This window comes from Jaculus jaculus, chromosome 2, assembly GCF_020740685.1.
Source record: "Jaculus jaculus isolate mJacJac1 chromosome 2, mJacJac1.mat.Y.cur, whole genome shotgun sequence".
NCBI lineage: Eukaryota > Metazoa > Chordata > Mammalia > Rodentia > Dipodidae > Jaculus > Jaculus jaculus.
Genome location: NC_059103.1, coordinates 121061569 through 121080698, shown reverse-complemented (window position 1 = coordinate 121080698; position 19130 = coordinate 121061569). Strand labels below are relative to the sequence as shown.

Sequence of the window (19130 nt, the reverse complement as noted above, 5' to 3'; positions counted from 1 at the left end):
ATACAAAGTTTCCAATTTAAAAAAATTCATATAAATAAATTAAACAGAAGACAAACTCAGTATAGGAAGACAGGGCAGTATGGAGGGGTCAGAGAATAAGGCTGAAAAATGAAGGGAGGGAGAGAGAGGAAGAGGTAATGTCATGTAGAAAGACAGCTTGAGGGCTGGAGAGATGGCTTCGCGGTTAACCGCTTGCCTGTGAAGCCTAAGGACCCCGGTTCGAGGCTTGGTTTCCCAGGTCCCACGTTAGCCAGATGCACAAGGGGGCGCACGCGTCTGGAGTTCGTTTGCAGAGGCTCGAAGCCCTGGCGCGCCCATTCTCTCTCTCTCCCCCTCTATCTGTCTTTCTCTCTGTGTCTGTCGCTCTCAAATAAATAAATAAAAAAAATTAAAAAAAAAAAGACAGCTTGATGCTTATTTGATATCGTAATGTTCTCCTATACTTTTTAAATTGGCACTGTTTTAAATAAATTTTTCTTTGAACATAGGTAAAAAATATCTAATTCAAAACAATTTGTCCAAGTAAGGTAGCCTTAAAAGTGGTATAAATAATGCTGAAGCTGGAAAACAAAAAGGAGATAAAGATTGCATTATGTAGTTAACCACATGAACTATGAACTTAGACTAGGGTGTAACCTTGTTACTAAACCTGCCTTGGTTCCCTTATATACAAGAAATGAGAAAATGTGTGTAGCTGCCTCTGATAGTTGTCTATAAAGGCAATCCACATAAATAATTAAACACTAAGAAATAATAGCAATTCTTATCTTAAAATTTGTTAAAACATTATCAAATTGAGCATATTCTGCCCTTAAGTACAATAGTGTTCTATACTAACTATTAACCAAAATGAGATTATCTCCATTAAAACTTCATGGGGACTGGAGAGATGGCTTAGCAGTTAAGGCACTTGCCGGCAAAGCCAAAGGACCTTGGTTTCATTCTCCAGGACCTATGTAAGCCAAATGCACAAGGGGGTGCACACATCTGGAGTTCGTTTACAGTGGCTGAAGGCCCTGGCATGCCCATTCTCTTTCTGTCTATGTCTCCTCTCCTCCCTCCCTCCCTCCTTCCCTCCCTTCCTCTCTCTCTCTCTCTCTGCTTGCAAGTAAATAAATAAATAAATAAAATTATTTTAAAACTTCATGGAAAAGATGTACACATAAATGAGAAGTGGATTAACTATCTTTCAAATCCCTGAATTTTTTACTTAAAACTGTATGCCCATGGGTTGGAGAGAGAGCTTAACAGTTAAGATGCTTGCCTGTGAAGCCTAAGGACCCAGGTTCGATTCTCCAGGTGCCACAGAAGCCAGGTGCACATGTATCTGGAGTTGGTTTGCAATGGCTAGAGGCCCTGGTGCACCTATTCTCACTCACTCTCTTTCTGAACCTAACTCTGTTTCAAATAAATAAATACTTTAATAAATCAAAAAAAAAGTTTAAAATAGTATGTCATGTTGAAAATAAAAACATACTGGAAAAACAATGGCTTTGTTATAATAGGGATTAAATAGGGAAATACTGGAAAAGTCATAAGCACATACATGGTTACCCTACATGTACATAATCTTCTAATGTACCAAGCCCAAACTGTTTATCAAAGGATTTGACTTCTTTCAGACTTTTACTCATTTTACTTTCCATTGTTTGGTTTCAATCTTTGAACTTCCTACTTCCAAAACCCCTGTGTCACTTTTCTGTCTCTCTTATTTATTTATCCATCTTTCTTATATATTCCATATTATATTGTGATCATTCTATGTTCCTCTCTTTTTCTGCTGGACCTAACTTTTACAGTGAGATTTGTGTAGTTTGGCAATAAAAATAAATGCTTGTTTCCAAAACAGAGCCTAAGAAATAAGGCTGTAAGAACAAATTTAACTTCTTTAGTACTTGCTGTCTAGCATTTTATTTTATATATATATATATATATAAATAGATAGATAGAGATAGAGATAAATAGATATTTTATCAAAGACTCTTTTAAATTGTATGAAAATTAAAAGAAATATACATGTACTATTGTGATTTGCTTTCTTAACTTACTTTTCAGTTTTGAAGAATATTGCACAACCATCCACATGCTTTCTCTCCTGCTCAGACATGATTTTGGCACGTGACTTTGGAGAAAAAAACCCATCATATCCTCGTTCCTTCAATGCTGGCAGAAAGAGAGTGAAGTATTGCTCTGTTTCTACTTCCTAAAATGAAAGAAAATTTGTTATCTACACAACAGAGGAAAAAACACTCTGATTAAGACATAAAAATATTCATCATGTTTAATAAAAACTGATTAAAACACTTAACAAATAGTATCTAGCCATCTTACCTTATTACTACCAATTACACTGACATTTCATACAGGTAGCATTTTAAGCATAATAGAAGTAGACAGCTGATATTTACCCATGCTCACAGAACTAATTAATCAGAGTTAATAACAGTACAATTGCATCCCAAAACTTCTGTCTCCCAATTTGAAGCTTAGTCCAATATACTTCCTCAAAACTAGTAATTAAAGTAAGTAGAGCACATATCATAGATTAGGTGGGGGGAAATAGTAAACTTTGTATATAAATAGGAAAAGAATAATTATTTATTCTTCTGAACTCTAGTGAAGAGGAATAAAACCCAAAGACTGAAAGAAGACCCAATCAATAAAAGGGGAGGGGGGAAACTTTCAAGGGGGCTGGAGAGATAGCTCAACAGTTAAGGCATTTGCCGGCAAAGCCTAACAACCCAAGTTCAATTCCCCAGTCCCCATGTACAGCCAGATGCACAAAGTGGTGCATGCACCTGGAGTTCATCTGCAGGGGCTAGAAGCCCTGGTGGGCCCATTCATTGATTTTCTCTCAATCTCTCTCCTTGGAAACAAATAAAATATTTTTAAAAACTACTTTAAGGGATTTTTAGGAATACATATTATCCATTGGTTGCTGATCATTCAATAATTAAGTTTGTTGGACTATAGAGATGGCTTAACAATTAAGGCACTTGCCTGCAAAGCTAGGGACCCATGTTCAACTCTCCAGAACCCATGTAAGCTAAACACACAAAGGCACGTGCAAGGTCACACATGACCCTAGGTGGTGCAAACGTCTGGAGTTGAATTTCAGTGGCTGAGGCCCTGGCACACAAATTTTATCTCTTTCTCCAAAATAAAAATAAAATTAATTATTTAATCTATAAAACATTTTTCTGTTTTGTTTTTTCAAGTAGGGTCTCTCTCTAGCCCAGGCTGACCACCTCTGGCTGGCCTAGAACTCATGGTGATTCTCCTACCTCTGACTTTAGGATTAAAGATGTGTGCCACCATGCTTGGCAATAAAATATTTTTAACAAATATTTCAAAATGAAAGAGACATGAATATAGGCAATGACTGATGTATAAAAGTACTCATCTCAGCAAATTTTGTAGCAGCAAAAACCTGTAACTGACTAAATGTCCCAACAGTAGGGAAAAGGCTAAGTCAATTATTATATATTCATATTAATTGGTTTTTAAGAATTTTAGTAACATGAAAATGCATTAAATGCAATAAAAAATATGCCAATAGCATAATCTCAATTGTATTTTTTTTGCAAAATGTATTTGTAAGTAAGTCAATAAATTAACAAAAATGTGTACAATAAAATACTCTGTGGCTGGAGAGATGGCTCAGCAGTTAGTGCACTTGCTTGCAAAGCTTGATGACCAGAATTTGATTCCCCAGTACCCACATAAAGCCATATGCACAAAGGGGCACATGCTCTACCAAAGCAACTACCTTTAGGGTACAGGAGCATGTTTTCCTTCAACTGTTCTAGAATTAACACCATATAATCTAGTAGTACTTTTATGTGTTTGTGTACCCAGGGCCTCTTGCTGCTGCAAACACCACACACTTGTACTACTTTGGGCATCCAGCTTACAATAGGTGGGTTGGAAATTGAACCTGAACTGACAGGCTTTGCATGCAAGCATGTTTAACCACTGAGCCACTTTCTCAGCCTCCCATACAGTGCTTTTATAAAACTATTTCTCAAATTATGATATAATTTTCAAACTATATATTACTTATACTTAGGGTATGATTTTGTTTCTTCTTCAGAACTTTGTGTCAATCTCTGTGCTTATAAGAAAATTTAATTTCTGGAGATTTTTATTTGTTATGTCTCAGGCAAATTACCAAGCTATTCTATTACCAAGAAAATATTTTAAAGCAATCAGGTTTTTTCCTCAGAATATGCTGAAATTATGTGAAATAAACCACAAAACCTTTTTTAAAACAATTTTTAATCACCTTTAAGAAATAAGATTTGAGGGCTGGAAAGATGGCTTAGCATTTAAGGCATTTGCCCACAAAGCCAAAGGATCCTGGTTCAACTCTCCAGGACCCATATAAGCTAGAGACACAAGGGGGCACATACATCTGGAGTTCATTTGCAGTGGCTGGAGGCCCTGGCACGCCCATTCTCTATCTCTCCCTCCCTCTCTCCCTCTTTCTCTCTCTCAAATAAACAAATAAATAAAATACACTGAAGAAAGAAATAAGATTTCATGAGCCCAATTTGACCATTCTACACTGTATACTTACCAAACTTTAATTAGTATGTATATACAATTATTATTTGTAAAATAAAAATTTCTAAACAGTTAAAAGTACTTAATATGTTTTGAAGGAATGAAACTGCAAATACTATTCACAAGTTTTTGAGTTAATTATTAATTAAATATTGAAGATAAATACTTTGTAATAGTATGTTTTTCTTTTGCAGTTGATTTACTATAATAAACTGCTATTAAACAAAAGACTCTGTCTGATTCAAAGATATGTAACATGTACTGCTTCATGAGACTGTTCATCAGAGGTTCATACGCTAGGAAATCTAACCTTAGGGAGTAAAGGAAATGAGAATTTTTTATATTTTCATTGTTTTGATAAGTGCAACAGAAATTACAAATTTCCCAAAACAAAAAACATATTTACTAAGTAAAAAAAAAAAAAAAGGAAAAAGATGGATCTAAATTTTATAGGTTGTCTATAGACTAATTAGGTTGTAAAAATGTATGATTAAGTGCAATATTTTTAAATGTTTAAGGAACCAATGTAAGCAAACATTTGCACTTCTCCAAACTTTATTGTAAGTTAAATTTATATTCCTAAAAGACTGGTAACCTTCTGTAGTTTACTTTTTCAGCAATTTCAATGATTTATGAGGTGAATTATAAACATGAATAATGGGTAAGATTATTTAATCTTTAGGAAACAGCAGATGAATATAAATGCATGGCTGTACTCATTAAAATAGTTTCATTGTAGAAATCTTTCAGATGCTTATTACAATTGCCCTCTTTTTGAAGGAAAGGAGAGAAAATTGTTCTGCTTTGTTTTGTTTCAAAAACAATTTTTTTGAACAGGGTTTTACATAGTTCAAGAAGGTCTTGCTTGAACTTGCTATGCAGTAGAAGATGGCTTTGAACTCCTGATCCTATTACCCTGACATCCCTAGTGCTAGGACTACAGTTATATGCCACCATATTGTGGTATCTGAGGTGCCACAGATCAAACCCAAGGCCTCAGGCATGGTAGGCAAGAACGCTACCAACTGAGCTACATCCTCAGTGAAAAAAAATCATTCTTTCTGAGTTTCACTTGAAACATGAGCTCTCTCTGAGAGGTAGGATCATCAATTACTTTTAGTTCACCTTTAAGTTAAAGACAATTTAATTTCTATGGTGTTACCTGAAGACTAATGATATCTGCGTCCCAGTTGACAATTTCTTCCATTATTCCCTTTTTCCTGTATTCCCAGTTTAATGCCCAGGATGGGCAGTAGCCATATAGCTGCCGGGTAGCATATTTATCACATAACACATTGTAACACATAACTGTGAATGATGCTAAGAAGTGAGAGGGGAAAAAAAGGGGGGGAATAAAATTAGGCAACATTTTCTAAAGTAAAGAGTACACAATGTAAAAGCACATACACATATACCCCAAATAATCACTGTAAAAGCACACACATATACTCCAAATCATCAAGACTATAAAACCCCATGGGGGCAGTAATATTCTGTTAAACTATTCCTTTAAAAAAAAAGATTATGTATATATATATATATTCCTTTTGAGTTTTACTTTGGATGCAGGATCTCTCCCAGAGGTAGGATCTTTTATTTATTTTTTATGTTTTTACTTTTTGGTTTTTTTTTCGAGGTAGGGTCTCACTCTGGCTCAGGCTGACCTGGAATTCACTATGTAGTCTCAGGGTGGCCTCGAACTCTCGGCGATCCTCCTACCTCTGCCTCCTGAGTGCTGGGATTAAAGGCATGTGACACCACGCCCAGCAGGATCTTTTATTTTTAAGTTCACCTTTTAAATTCAAGCCAACTTTATTTCAGGTAACACTGTTATCTAACAACGTTACTGGAAACCATCATACCAGTGCTTGTTTAATAGTCTAGAAATAGACTATATTTGAAATTTTGTAGAAAATTTAATATACTCAAATTCTTAAATCAGAATGTTGTTTGCATATAATCTGTGAGAAAAAAATTTTAATAATTGAAACAAAAGTAAACTTTGGTTTCATTAGAATTTAAAGATTATAATTACATTACTTCTTATTACCAAAATATTCAGTTAATAATTTTAGGGTCTCTTACCATACCTTCCACCCTGAGCCAGAAGACAATAGAGTAACAATATTTAGTGATACGAATTCTTTTTGCCAAATATTCTTTTCTGAAGTAAAAGTTTCATTTTAAAAGTCCATGAGTATCAAAGAACTGTAAACAAACTTTACATTTAATATGTGTGTGTTTGCACGTGGGGGGGGCAGTAATCTTCAATCTGAATGTCAAACACAAGGGAAAATATGCAGCACTTGACTTTCTACATCTGGCTTATTTCACATACATGATGAAATCTTATCAAAGAGTGAAAGACCTCTACAAGAAAAATGTTGTTAGGTTATAAAAAATAATGACACATTAGGGAAAGTCAATTATAAAATAAATTCATCTAATTCGAGGCTTTGTAGAAAACCTTACGCTTTTCTTTTTACTTGGATCATCAATGTACTTTCTTTCAACAGAAAGGTTATTGGTAATAGCACTGATACAGTGGCTACGATAACAGGCTGATACTGTGGTTCCACAATACTGCATGAAGTTATGCCTATCACCTTTCACAAGAACGAAACAAGTGTTTTCTTCTCAATCCCCTTACTAAATGTTGAAAAAGCAATGTTTAGAAAAGTTAAGACTGGGTTGGAGAGATGGCTTAGATATAAAGGTGATTGCCTGCAAAGCCTAAAGACCCAGGTTCAATTCCCCAGTGCCCATGTAAGCCATATGCACAACGGTGGCACATTCGTCTTGAGCTCTTTTGCAGTGGTAAAAGGCCCTTGCATACCCATTTTATTTCTCTCTATCTGCCTCTTTCTCTTTCTTTCTCTCAAATAAATAAGCAATATTTAAAAAGAAAAGATAAAACCTCATAAGTACAGGAATTTATATCATTCAAAATGTACACAATAATTTCTAACTGTGATATAACTTTTACATGTTATTAAAGTAGCAGTATTAAGTAAGTAGTCTAAGCTAGATGCAAACAGTAAAGCCTTTCCTTAATTTTATAAGGAAATTAAATATGAAAATTATTACTAATGTAATAAAAGGGCACTTAAACAATAATTCACAACTTACTTTAATCTTAATTTAATTCAGAACTTATTTCAATCCTAAAGTCTCATATATAGTAAACATACCTATAAATGTCAAAGTGTTACTGGTTCCCAAAGACATAAAAGTTTGTGCTTTCTATATTACTACTGATCTAGACATGCTAGGTTATGATCAGATTACTCACTATTCTTTTCTACAATCCCATTTCCATTTCTAGTAAGTTAACTTAGCATCACCATTACAAGCCTACCTCAAGAAATATAAAGTACCTAAGTTCAAAATGTTTCACAAGAAAATTCATTTTACTCACTTATTTTAAGTTACCTAAAACCTCTAGAAAGCTGCATTAAAAAAATAATTTTATAGCATAGAAATCTGGTGGGTCAATGTGAAAGATCCAAGATACATGTACATTGGCCTATTTTATGAGGATTTTGCTCATCTATCCATCAGTATTTGTGAATCCATCTACTACTGATAAAAGAATAAAGTGAAGGCCTATTAATCACAAAGCTCAAATGATATTTATGTATTTCTGACAAAGGGCAAGGATGAGAAAAACTACCTGATGGCAGAATTTGGTCTCGTTCTTTTAATGTAATCCATGGCCTCGGAGGAAGCTGCTCTGGATGAACTGAAATTAAAAAACAATTATCAGGGCTGGAGAGATAGCTTAGTGGTTAAGGCACTTGTCTACAAAGCCAAAGGACCCAGGTACTTATCCCCAGGACACACATAAGCCAGATGCACAGGTGGCTCATGTGTCTGGAGTTCATTTGCAGTGAATGGAGGCCCTGGTGTGCCCATTCTCTCTTTCTATCTGCCTCTATCTCTCTCAGATAAATTAATTAAGTTTTAAAAATCAGCATAAAATAATTCATGTTTGCAAATTCAGTATCAGTTAAGCTTATGATAGCAAATCAGCTCATTTTACTTTTAGCTATAATGGACCACAAAATGACTTAAAAATCCAATCCTGGAATTTAAAGATTTAAAAAACATGGGAAATTTAAGAACATCTATGCAGAGAACATAAAATTATTATCAGAAAAGGAAAAGGACATTAGGAAATTCAGTAATGGCATTTCCACTTGTATGGCATTAATAAAAATACCTTAAATTTAAGACTTAAACAAAATCTTGTGTTTTAATTACAAAGATTGTGCTGATTCAGTCTTCCCTTCTGGAAAATCAATATTATGTCAAATTTCAACATACTGATAGATTGTTAAAAAAAAAATCCCATTAGCTTTAAATATGAATGTACAATTAAAAATATTGAAGTTTCTAATGAACCTTTCATTCCCTGCTCTTTCTGCTTGTATTATGTCAATGATATAGAAGAGATAAGACCAGAACTACATTCTGCAGAAAAAAAAAGTAGGGCAGTTGTTAAACATTAATTGTTCAGATATGGTTATCAACATCATGTAATAAATACTACCAAATTAACAGATGAAAGAATTCACTGTTAAGATTTAACTACTTCATTTCCTTCTTCCTTTTAAAAGTCTTGGAAGTTACAGCAAAGCATGGCTCCAGTTTATAGATTTTCCTGTGGTATTAGTGGCTAACAAATGTGTTCTTTTAAAATAAAGATACTCCATCTTCATCCAGCTCTTGATATTTTGACCAGAGTAACCCAGAGCTTAAAGACTCACTTTAATAACCATTTGAGTGATCTAAAAGTCTACACAAAATATGTCTTACTTTAAGCAACCATACTTTTGAAGAGTATAACTTGCTAGGAAAGAAATGAATGTTATAATAAGATAGGTACTTAGAAACTGCATTTGCTTTAAAAAAAAAAAAAAAAAAAAACCTCACTTGAGCCAACAAGGTAACAAAAAGCAGAATAAAGCCAGACATTTCTGCTTTGTTTTTTTTTAAATATATTTACTCCCCCTTACTTTTGGCCTGCTTATCTCTGCATATAGACATGTGAATCACTCTAGGGATATCGACCTAAAAAACACAAACCTAACCTATTTCATTCTTCTTCAAGGCTAAAGAAATAATGGTAAGATTAAGGCATCTTACTGTCAACTTTTTGCAATGTCCTGTTCCAGATCCCCAAAATACAGCTAAAGGTCATTGTCCTAAACCTGCAGTCACCTTGGATTCCAGGAACAGCAGTGCCTTGGAAGACAAACCACCCCCCAAGAAGAGGGCAATAATCTATGATGGCGAGGCTGTACCTGGAGCAGGATCATCTCCTGAGAACCAGCTTGTCCCCTCAAGCAATAAGGACTTCTTCAGACCACCTTACAGAACCAGAATTGAGACAATGATCAACCAGACCACACCTTGACTATGACTACTTAATTATTCATACTCTTGCCTCCCTCTGCCCCAATCCTTCCTCTGTTAAATCCTGAAGCACATGTCGAAACTCCAACACAGAACTGGGGTCATTGATTTCTTCCTGTCCCTCTTCCCAATGGGTACACTGTAAGCTTAATCTTCTATTTTTTTTATTCTTACTGGTATCTTTTAATTGGTGTGCTGGGACAAGCAGCCAAGCCTAACCTGTTGGGGCTGCTTGGACTATAGCCAGGACTTTTGCTCTATAACTATTACAATGAAATAAGAAAGAAAAAAAAAAATTCCTACAACTGGTTGAACATATTCAATCCCAGAAAATAATCATGTCTATAAGGAGTGCCAGGCTACAATCACAGCAACTCTCCAAATAAACAATAAACAAAGAACATTCGAGACATTGGGATCCTTACTCGTAAAAACCTATCTAAGCTCATCTGGGAAAAATTCAAAAAAGACACTTGCAGGCCTGGAGTGATGGCACAGTGGTTAAGGCGCTTGTCTGCAAATCCTAAGGATGCAAATTCAATTCTCCAGCACCCACATAAACCTAGATACACAAGGTGGCACATGTGTCTGGAGTTCAATTGCAACAGTAGCTAGAGGCCCTGGTTCACCCATTCTCACTCTCCCCTCTCTTTCTCTGCTTCTCTAAAATATATAATTATTTTTGAAAAATGCTTATCAAAATAAAGTCAACATTTTGGTACTTTTCAAATCTTATGGCATTTCTACTTCTAACTAGAAAACAAAGAAAATAATCCAAAATAAGTAGAGGAAAGAACACTAAGATAAAGAAGTACAAAAAAGTTACATTTTTAAAAAAACAAAGACAAATGAAGATTTAAAGCAAAGGAGAATTCATGTATCTATTTTTTCATATAATTACATTGATATGGAAGCAAATTTTAAAGAACAAAATTACAAAAGGTTTAAGCAAAAAAGTATTATGAAACACAAAAATGTACCCTTGGCATATGTAATTAAGCAGCTGAAATAAGGAAAGGGAAATCTTCAATTCAAATAGGGAATTTTTAACATAGCTCTCCCAATAATGAATAAGACCAAAGTAACCATTAGATATATAAAAAACACATTCAAACAATTAAGAAATATAATATGGTGTAGATATATTTCTATACTAAAGATCTACAGAAAGCACATATTCTCTTCCACACTATAAAAATTCCACTCTATAAAAATTAAGTATGTACTGGGTAATAACATGTTTACAAAAATTAAGTATGTGTTGGGTAATAGCATCTTTACACTTTTTAAAATCTGAGCATATTCTCTGACCACAACAGAATTAAGCTACTTATTTTTGACTTAGGAAACCAGATTGTCTCTAAAAATTAAGAGATAAACTTCTAAATGATCCAAAGAATAAAAGAAAGTTATTAGAGGGCTATGCTGAGTTTAATGATAATAAAAATGCAAATTAATACTTGTGGGGGAGCATTTAAAAGCCTTAGAGAAAGACACAAATCAATACACTAGAGAAAAATAGTGATTTAGATTTTGTGTAAAGTTAGAAAAAGAACATTAAATGAAATCTGAAAAAACATAAGTAATAAAACTAAGAAATTCGTGATACTGAAAACAAATATATAATAAAGAGAATCACTAAAGCCACTAAGCTGGTCCTTTGTTTTTCAAAGAAAATGTAGGGGGCAAGACTTTCTATGAACTAAGTAGAGGCAACACAAATAAATTACTATAAATAAAAAAGCCATCACTATATATCCTATGAACATGAGTGCACCATAACAGATATTCTAAACAATATTAATACCAATAAATTTGAATATTATATCTGGGATGTCCATCCTTTTGACATTGTAACATAATGTCATATATAAATGTGTTAATGTATATTCATAGCAATCCTGGTACACATGCAACCTCTGCAGGCCATAAGTTAGACATGCTTGATTTAGATAAAATACTCAAATTTCCAGAAAATTCAATGTTGAGAAACTGATAAATCAAATTCAGAATTGTATTACAATTATTTTAAAAATTAAGCTAGCAGGCTGGGGAGATACTTTCTCAATAAAGTACTTGCTGCTCAAGCCTGAGTATTCAAGTTCAATCCCCAGGCCCCTGTAAAGAGCTGGAAGCCATGATGGTCTTTAGCACTCTCAGCACACTGATAGGGAGGTGAAGATAGGAGAATGTCCTGGAAGCTCAAGGACCAGGTAGGCTGATAAACACAGCAGTAAACAACAAGAACAAGAATGACAGACCCTGCATAAAATGAGGTGCAAGGTGAGGCTCTACAACCAAAAGCTGTGCCCTGACCTCCACATGTGTGCTGTGACATGCATAAACACACACACACACACACACAATACACAGACATACAATCACAAAATAAAAATTAACTCAGCAATTTAAAATGTCTTGCAAACAACTTCAGGCCCAGAAGTAATCTTCCAAGAGTTGAAAAAAGAAAGAAAAAAAAAAAAAAAACAGCAACCTAACCTCTTTCAAATAGAGTTACCAACAAATTTTAAGAAGCTACTATAACCTCAACATCTACTTAACAACAGTGAAGAAAAACTTACTGACTAATCTTGACTCATTAAACAAATGCAAAATGTAAGAAAAGCATTAGCAAAGTAAACCTAGAGATGTGAAAAAATTATAATGTTACAATCTACTTGAATTTATTTACAAATGTGGTAGAACATACAAAAAGCAATCAAAATAACTACAATTTTAATGGACACAGGATGAAATATTTCAATCAAGAATAAACATTTGAGGAGCTGGAGAGATGGCTTAGCCATTAAGGCACTTGCCTGCAAAGCCTAAGGACTCAGGTTCAATCCCCCAGTACCCATGTAAGACAGATATACAAGGTAGCACATGCATCTGGAGTTGGTCTGCAGTGGCTAGAGCCCCTAGCGCACCCATATTCATATTCATTCTCCTCCCCTCCCCCCCCACTCACTCTCTCTATGTATGTATGTATGTATACACACACACACACACACACACACACACACACAGGTGCCATTTTTTAAAAAAGAATAAGTACTTGAAAACATTCAAAACTTATCCACTTCTAGTAAATTACTAATAAAAGAATTCTTCATAGAATAATACTGTCTACATAAAAATTATGATGAATAGCATACTTAATAATTAAAATTTAGTAAGCTATAAAATTTGAAAAGGATGGCTACCACTTCCAATTAGCATTTTATCAAAGGTCCTTGCAAGTATAAACAAAGATAAAGAAACAAAATACTTAAAAACTAGAAAGAATAGTGAAATTTTAACTATTGGCATACAGAAGCCGGGTATGGTGGCACACATCTTTAATCCCAGCACTCGGGAGGCAGAGGTAGAAGGACAACCATGTGTTCGAGGCCAGCCTGAGACTAGACAGTGAATTCCAGGTCAGCCTGAACTAGAGGGAGACCCTACCTCGAAAAATCAAAAAACAAAAAGAAAGTATATTAGGATTAAAAACAGAAGTAAAGCGTGCTTGTTTACAAAGTATGCTGGCCTGGGCTTCATTCCCCAGTATCCACATAAAGCCAGAAAAATAAAGTAGTGCATGAATCTAGAGTCCATTTACAGGACCAAGGGTCCTACCATGCTCATACTCACTCTCAAAGTCTCTCCTCTCTCACATAAATAACTAAATATTGAAACATTTTAAAAACCACTTAGAAAAATAATGTATCCTATCAAGGCATTTTTACCCAGTGATGAGTGATGTGACAATATCAATAATTATATAAATACAATCCATTCCCTAATAAATCAGCAACAATATTTAACAATATTTATTTTTTATAGACTACAAGAATGCCAAAGGGTCAAAATTACAATTAATATAAAATGTGGAAGACCTTCTCACAGAAACCTAAAATTCAATAGACAGAAACTCTAAAAGATACAGTAAATGGAAATAAAAAAATCTAATGTTATAAACATGTCACTTCTTTTCAAATTTGTGGATTCATTCAATATAACTCCAAATAATAACCTATATTCTAAAAATTTTGATAAAAATATGAAAAACCACACAAGCAAAATACAAATAGATCAAAAGGGGAATTATATTGTACTTGAAGACTTTTTATATTGGTACCATAATTATAATGTTTCATTACCATAAAGACTAAGAAAATCATAGAATCCAAAATTCCATATGCATTGACACTTGATTTCTGACTTGACATTAAGAAAAAAGTAATAGGGCTGCAAAGATGGCAGAGCCATTAAGGCACTTGCCTGAAAAGCCAATGGATTCAGATTCAATACCCCAGGACTCACATAAGCCAGATCCACAAGGAAGTGCATGTGTCTGGAGTTCGTTTGCAATGACTGGAAGTCCTTGCACACCCATTCTCTCACTACCTACCTCTCTCTCTCTCTCTCAAACAATTAAAAAAAAAAAAAGTAATGGGGCTGGAGGGATGGCTTAGCAGTTTAGACCATTGCCTGCAAAGCCAAAGAACCCAAGCTCAATTCCCCAGGACCCATGTAAGCCAAATGTTCCAGGTGGCACATGTTCCTGGAGTCTGTTTGCAGTTGCTGAAGGTCCTGGTGTGCCCATGCTCCGTCACCCCCACCTTCTGTCCCTCCCTCTCTATCTGCCTCCTCCCTCCTGCTCTCTCAAATAAATAAAACTTTTTTAGACTGAAAAAACAGTAATACCAGGCGTGGTGGCACACACCTTTAATCCCAGCACTTGGGAGGCAGAGGTAAGAGGATCGCCATGACTTTGAGGCCAGACTGAGACTACATAGTGAATTCCAGGTCAGCCTGGGCTAGAGTGAGACCTTATTTCAAAATAAAAGGGGGACGGGGGGCTTAACAGATAATGTATTTGCCTGTGAAGCCTAAGGACCCCGGTTCGACTCCCCAGGACCCATGTAAGCCAGCTGCACAAGGGGACGCATGTGCCTGGAGTTCATTTGCAGTGGCTAGAGGCCCCGGTGTGGCCATTCTCTCTTTCTCTCTGCCTCTTCCTCTCTCTCTCAAATAAGTAAATAAATTAAATATATTTTTTAATGTAATGGAAGGACACAATATGTATATGGAAAAGACAGGGATCTTTACTTCTACCTTATGCAAACATCAATTCCAGGAATGCTATAGCTTCAAGAGTTGCAAGTAAAATGAACAAGAGATCACGTAGTAGAGAAAATTCTTAAGGGGACACACAGCAGCAATAACCATAACAAAAACAATCAGTAATTTTTTCATGTTATAAGGTAAATTAAGTCATGCATGGATGGTGGTGCACACTTTTAATCACAGCACTCAGGTGGCAGAGGTAGGAGTATCGCCATGAGTTCAAGGCCACCCTAAGACTACATACTGAATTCCAGGTCAGCCTAAGACCCTACCTCAAAAAAACAAAAACAAACAAACAAACCAAAAGAGATAAATTAATTGGAGGCTACCCCGAGACTACCTAGTGAATACCTTGAAAAAGGAAAAGAAAATAAAAGATAAATTAAGCATAAGGAGGGCATATATATCAATGGCAGAATTAACTAGCTACAGGAGAGGTATTTAAAGTACGTTGATACAAATGAGATGACAAAGACTGGTTTTCCTTCATTGCAAACTTTATTTGGGGCATAGGAGGGAATGTATAAATTAAAGCTAAGATGACATGCAAAATGTTAATAAAAATTAAAAAAAAAAAAGCTAAGATGAAAGATTTGGAACATCCAACAGACAGAATGAAAAATCAATGAAAAGGCATGAGCATGAATTTCAAGACATTTGGGACACCTAAGAAATCAAATCTCGGTAAGTTCACTAACGAATTTACCAAACCAGCAAAAGAGCAGAGCAAGCTGGAGAGATGGCTTAGCGGTTAAGCACTTGCCTGTGAAGCCTAAGGACCCCCAGTTCGAGGCTCAATTCCCCAGGACCCACGTTAGCCAGATGCACAAGGGGGTGCACACATCTGGAGTTCGTTTGCAGTGGCTGGAGGCCCTGGCACACCCATTCTCTCTCTCCTCTCTCTCTCTCTCTCTCTCTCTCTCAAATAATTAAAAAGAAAAAATTAAAAAAGAGCAGATCAGGGTGGTGGACACCTTTAATCCCAGCACTCAGGAGGCAGAGGTAGGAAGATGGCTGTGGGTTGGAGGCCACCCTGAGACTACATAGTGAATTCCAGGTCAGCCAGGACTAGAGCAAGACTCTACTTCAAAAACCCAAAAAAAACAAGGAAGAAAAAAAAAGAACCAATGCATATCTCAAATTATTCTGTAAAATGAAAAGGGAAGACAAACTACCAAACTCCATTTATGAAGCCAGTAGTAGTAACCTGATAACAAAACCAGATAAAGGCACCAAAATTGGGAAAGAAAAAGAAAACCACAACCAAATCTCTTACTCATGAATATAGAGAAAAACAAATGACAATAAATGTTGGCAACAAGCGGGGAAAAAAGAAACTCTTATCCACTGTTGGAGGGAATGTAAACTGGTATAGCCACTATATAAACCAGGGTGGAGATTTTTGAGACAGCTAAATGGAATTATCCTAAATGCCCAGCAACTGATGAACTGCTGATGAAGATGCAGCACATTTATACAATGGAGTTTTATTCAGGTATAAAGAAAAATGAAATTGTTAAATTTGCAGGAAAATAGATAAATAACCATGGGAAAACATAGTGAGGTAACCTAGGCTCAGAAAGACAAAAGCTGCATGTTCTCTGTCATACGTGGATCCTAGCTTCAAATTTTAGATCTGTACATGAGTTGGACTTGGAGTCAGAAATAGAGGCCAGGAAGCTAGAAAGAAGACCTGAGGAAGGGAGAGAGGAAGGGAGAGAGGGAGGGAGGACAGGGGAAGGTTTTAAAGGAGAGGATAGGAGATATATAAGTAAAGGGACAGAACATGGGGGGGTGGAAAACTCTAAGTGAGGGGTCAGAGGAAGAAGACAGAAAAGAGGGAGTAGGAGAATTAATCAAAACTAAAGGCGTTCAGTCAAGTGTAACCTACTTGTTCGATAACTAAACAAAAAAAAGGATTTCTAAAATGAGAGTTAAGCAAAAGTAATCTACAGCAGTGAATAGAAGTCACATGTTGTTACAGAAAAACCCCAGTGCTAGGAATGGTATAATTCTCAGTGAGTTAGTATTGGTCAGAGCAGTCCCTAAAGCCTCCAAAACAATACAGGCTACTGCCAAGGCTCTTAGTTGACCAACAGAACTAGATGACAAGACCCTACTGCTAAAAATACCACATACTTCAAGTGCAAGACACTGAGAAATTATACTGGACTTGAGTTATAACCTGCTCTCTGCTGCCTGGTTGTGACGTGCTGATAAGTGCTATGAAGGCTGCTGGGGGAGGGGGTGAAGGCACCAAGTCTTAACCAGCAGGGAACACTGCAAGCTACACAACTGGTCAAACAAGATGTGCCCACAAGTGTAATAGTAGCTTGTCTATTATGGGGTAACCACCTATTCTCTGATTAGATTTGGGACCTACTCCATAAGATGCAATTCATGTCTGGTATTGAAAAGCAAGTCAAAAGCCTCTGGGGCTGGAGAGGTGGCTTAGCGGTTAAGCGCTTGCCTGTGAAGCCTAAGGACCCCGGTTCGAGGCTCGGTTCCCCAGGTCCCACGTTAGCCAGATGCACAAGGGGGCGCACGCGTCTGGAGTTCGTTTGCAGAGGCTGGAAGCCCTGGCGCGCCATTCTCTCTCTCTCCCTCTATCTGTCTTTCTCTCTGTGTCTGTCGCTCTCAATAAATAAATAAAAAAATTTTTTAAAAATTAAAAAAAAAAAAGCCTCTGGCTAGGAAGGTCAAAAGTCCTAGTAAAGAAGCTATTACTGTTTAGCTAAATGGATATATTATGCCCAGCAAATGTCCCTCTAAATGCTTATATTTATGCCCATATAATAGTGCTCTTCTCATTTCTGGCTAGAGAAGCTCTGCTTTTCAGATGGCAATGACTACTGGGGAGCCTCAAAATTCTCAACGTACTGAAAAGAAATTCTAGTTGAGTGTTCAACACTAAATAAGACACCTCTACCACACCCTCCAGAGCTCAATGACCACTGCCGAAGAGGAGGCACGAGAAATATAAAAGCCAAACGGTAGATAGGAGAGCTCTGTAATGTTGTCTCCCAAGCACACAATGTGGTGGTTGCATTTATAACCCCAGGGAAGCAGGAGTTGCAATAGTATTAGGCCAATCAACGTGTTGTCAAGAGCAATGGAGGAGAGCCAAAATAAAAATTTTTTTTAATTAAAAAAAAAAAACCCAACAACAGAAGAAGGGCTACTTGGAAAACCAGGTTCAGAGGAAAAAGGACAGGGGAGGGGGAAAAAGTAATGGGAGGGGACTATGATCAAAATACATTATATATGGGCTGGAGAGATGGCTTAGCATTTGAGGCAGTGCCTGCAAACCCAAAGGAGCCAGGTTTGATTCCCCAGGACCCATGTAAACTAGGTGGCACATGTGTCAGGAGCTTGTCTGCAGCAGCTGAAGGCACTGAAATGTCAATTCTCTCCCTCTCTCTAAAAAAATAAAATGATTTAAAAAATACATTATGTATGAAAGTTATCAACTAAAAAATTTTAAAAAGCATGGTATAAGCTATTTGTAAATAGTCTCTAAATCTCAAAATTATCTATAAAATGCACAAATTCTAACTACCTCAGATAAAAAACATAATATAACTGATACTCTTAACATATTACTTATTAAACAGAAAACAGTCAGTATAGAAAAAGAATATTTGGCTACTGTATTACTCAAGGTAATCTACAGAAACAGAACATGAGGCTTAATCACAAACACATGAGGCTATGGGAGTCATTTTACATTCAAACCACCAGAACTACCATGCGATTTTTAAGGCACAAACTCCAAAACTATAAGCAGTTATGTAACCAACCTGTAATATATTAGCTACTAATAATATATGTAGAGTTTACTGCCTTTCATTATTATTTACCTGCAAGATTGTCAAGCATGAAGTTCAGTAGCTTTCGGGTTCCATCTGGGTCCTGGTATAAGTTGACAATATCCTGTGATAAAGGATTGCCTAAAGCAGAAAACAAAAAAGACTTATAATTTCAGGACAAGAAAGAATGTACACTATGGAACAAAAGATTAATTTTCTAAA

At 35.9% G+C, this 19130-nt stretch overlaps 1 protein-coding gene across 4 annotated transcripts in view; it reads right to left on the bottom strand.

Moving 5' to 3' along the window:
* Cnot6l (CCR4-NOT transcription complex subunit 6 like) overlaps positions 1 to 19130 on the bottom strand; it is a 138192-nt gene that overhangs the window by 35356 nt on the left and 83706 nt on the right. For 3 of the 4 annotated variants that reach the window (XM_045142809.1, XM_045142808.1, XM_045142810.1), the window contains exons 5-9: positions 18960 to 19049; positions 9873 to 9938; positions 8240 to 8308; positions 5729 to 5886; positions 2049 to 2203 (exon numbers count right to left, since the gene is read on the bottom strand). In XM_045142809.1, coding sequence (XP_044998744.1) covers positions 2049 to 2203; positions 5729 to 5886; positions 8240 to 8308; positions 9873 to 9938; positions 18960 to 19049 — 538 coding nt within the window. The remainder of the gene's footprint in view (positions 1 to 2048; positions 2204 to 5728; positions 5887 to 8239; positions 8309 to 9872; positions 9939 to 18959; positions 19050 to 19130) is intronic. The other variant, XM_045142811.1, reaches the window with a different exon arrangement.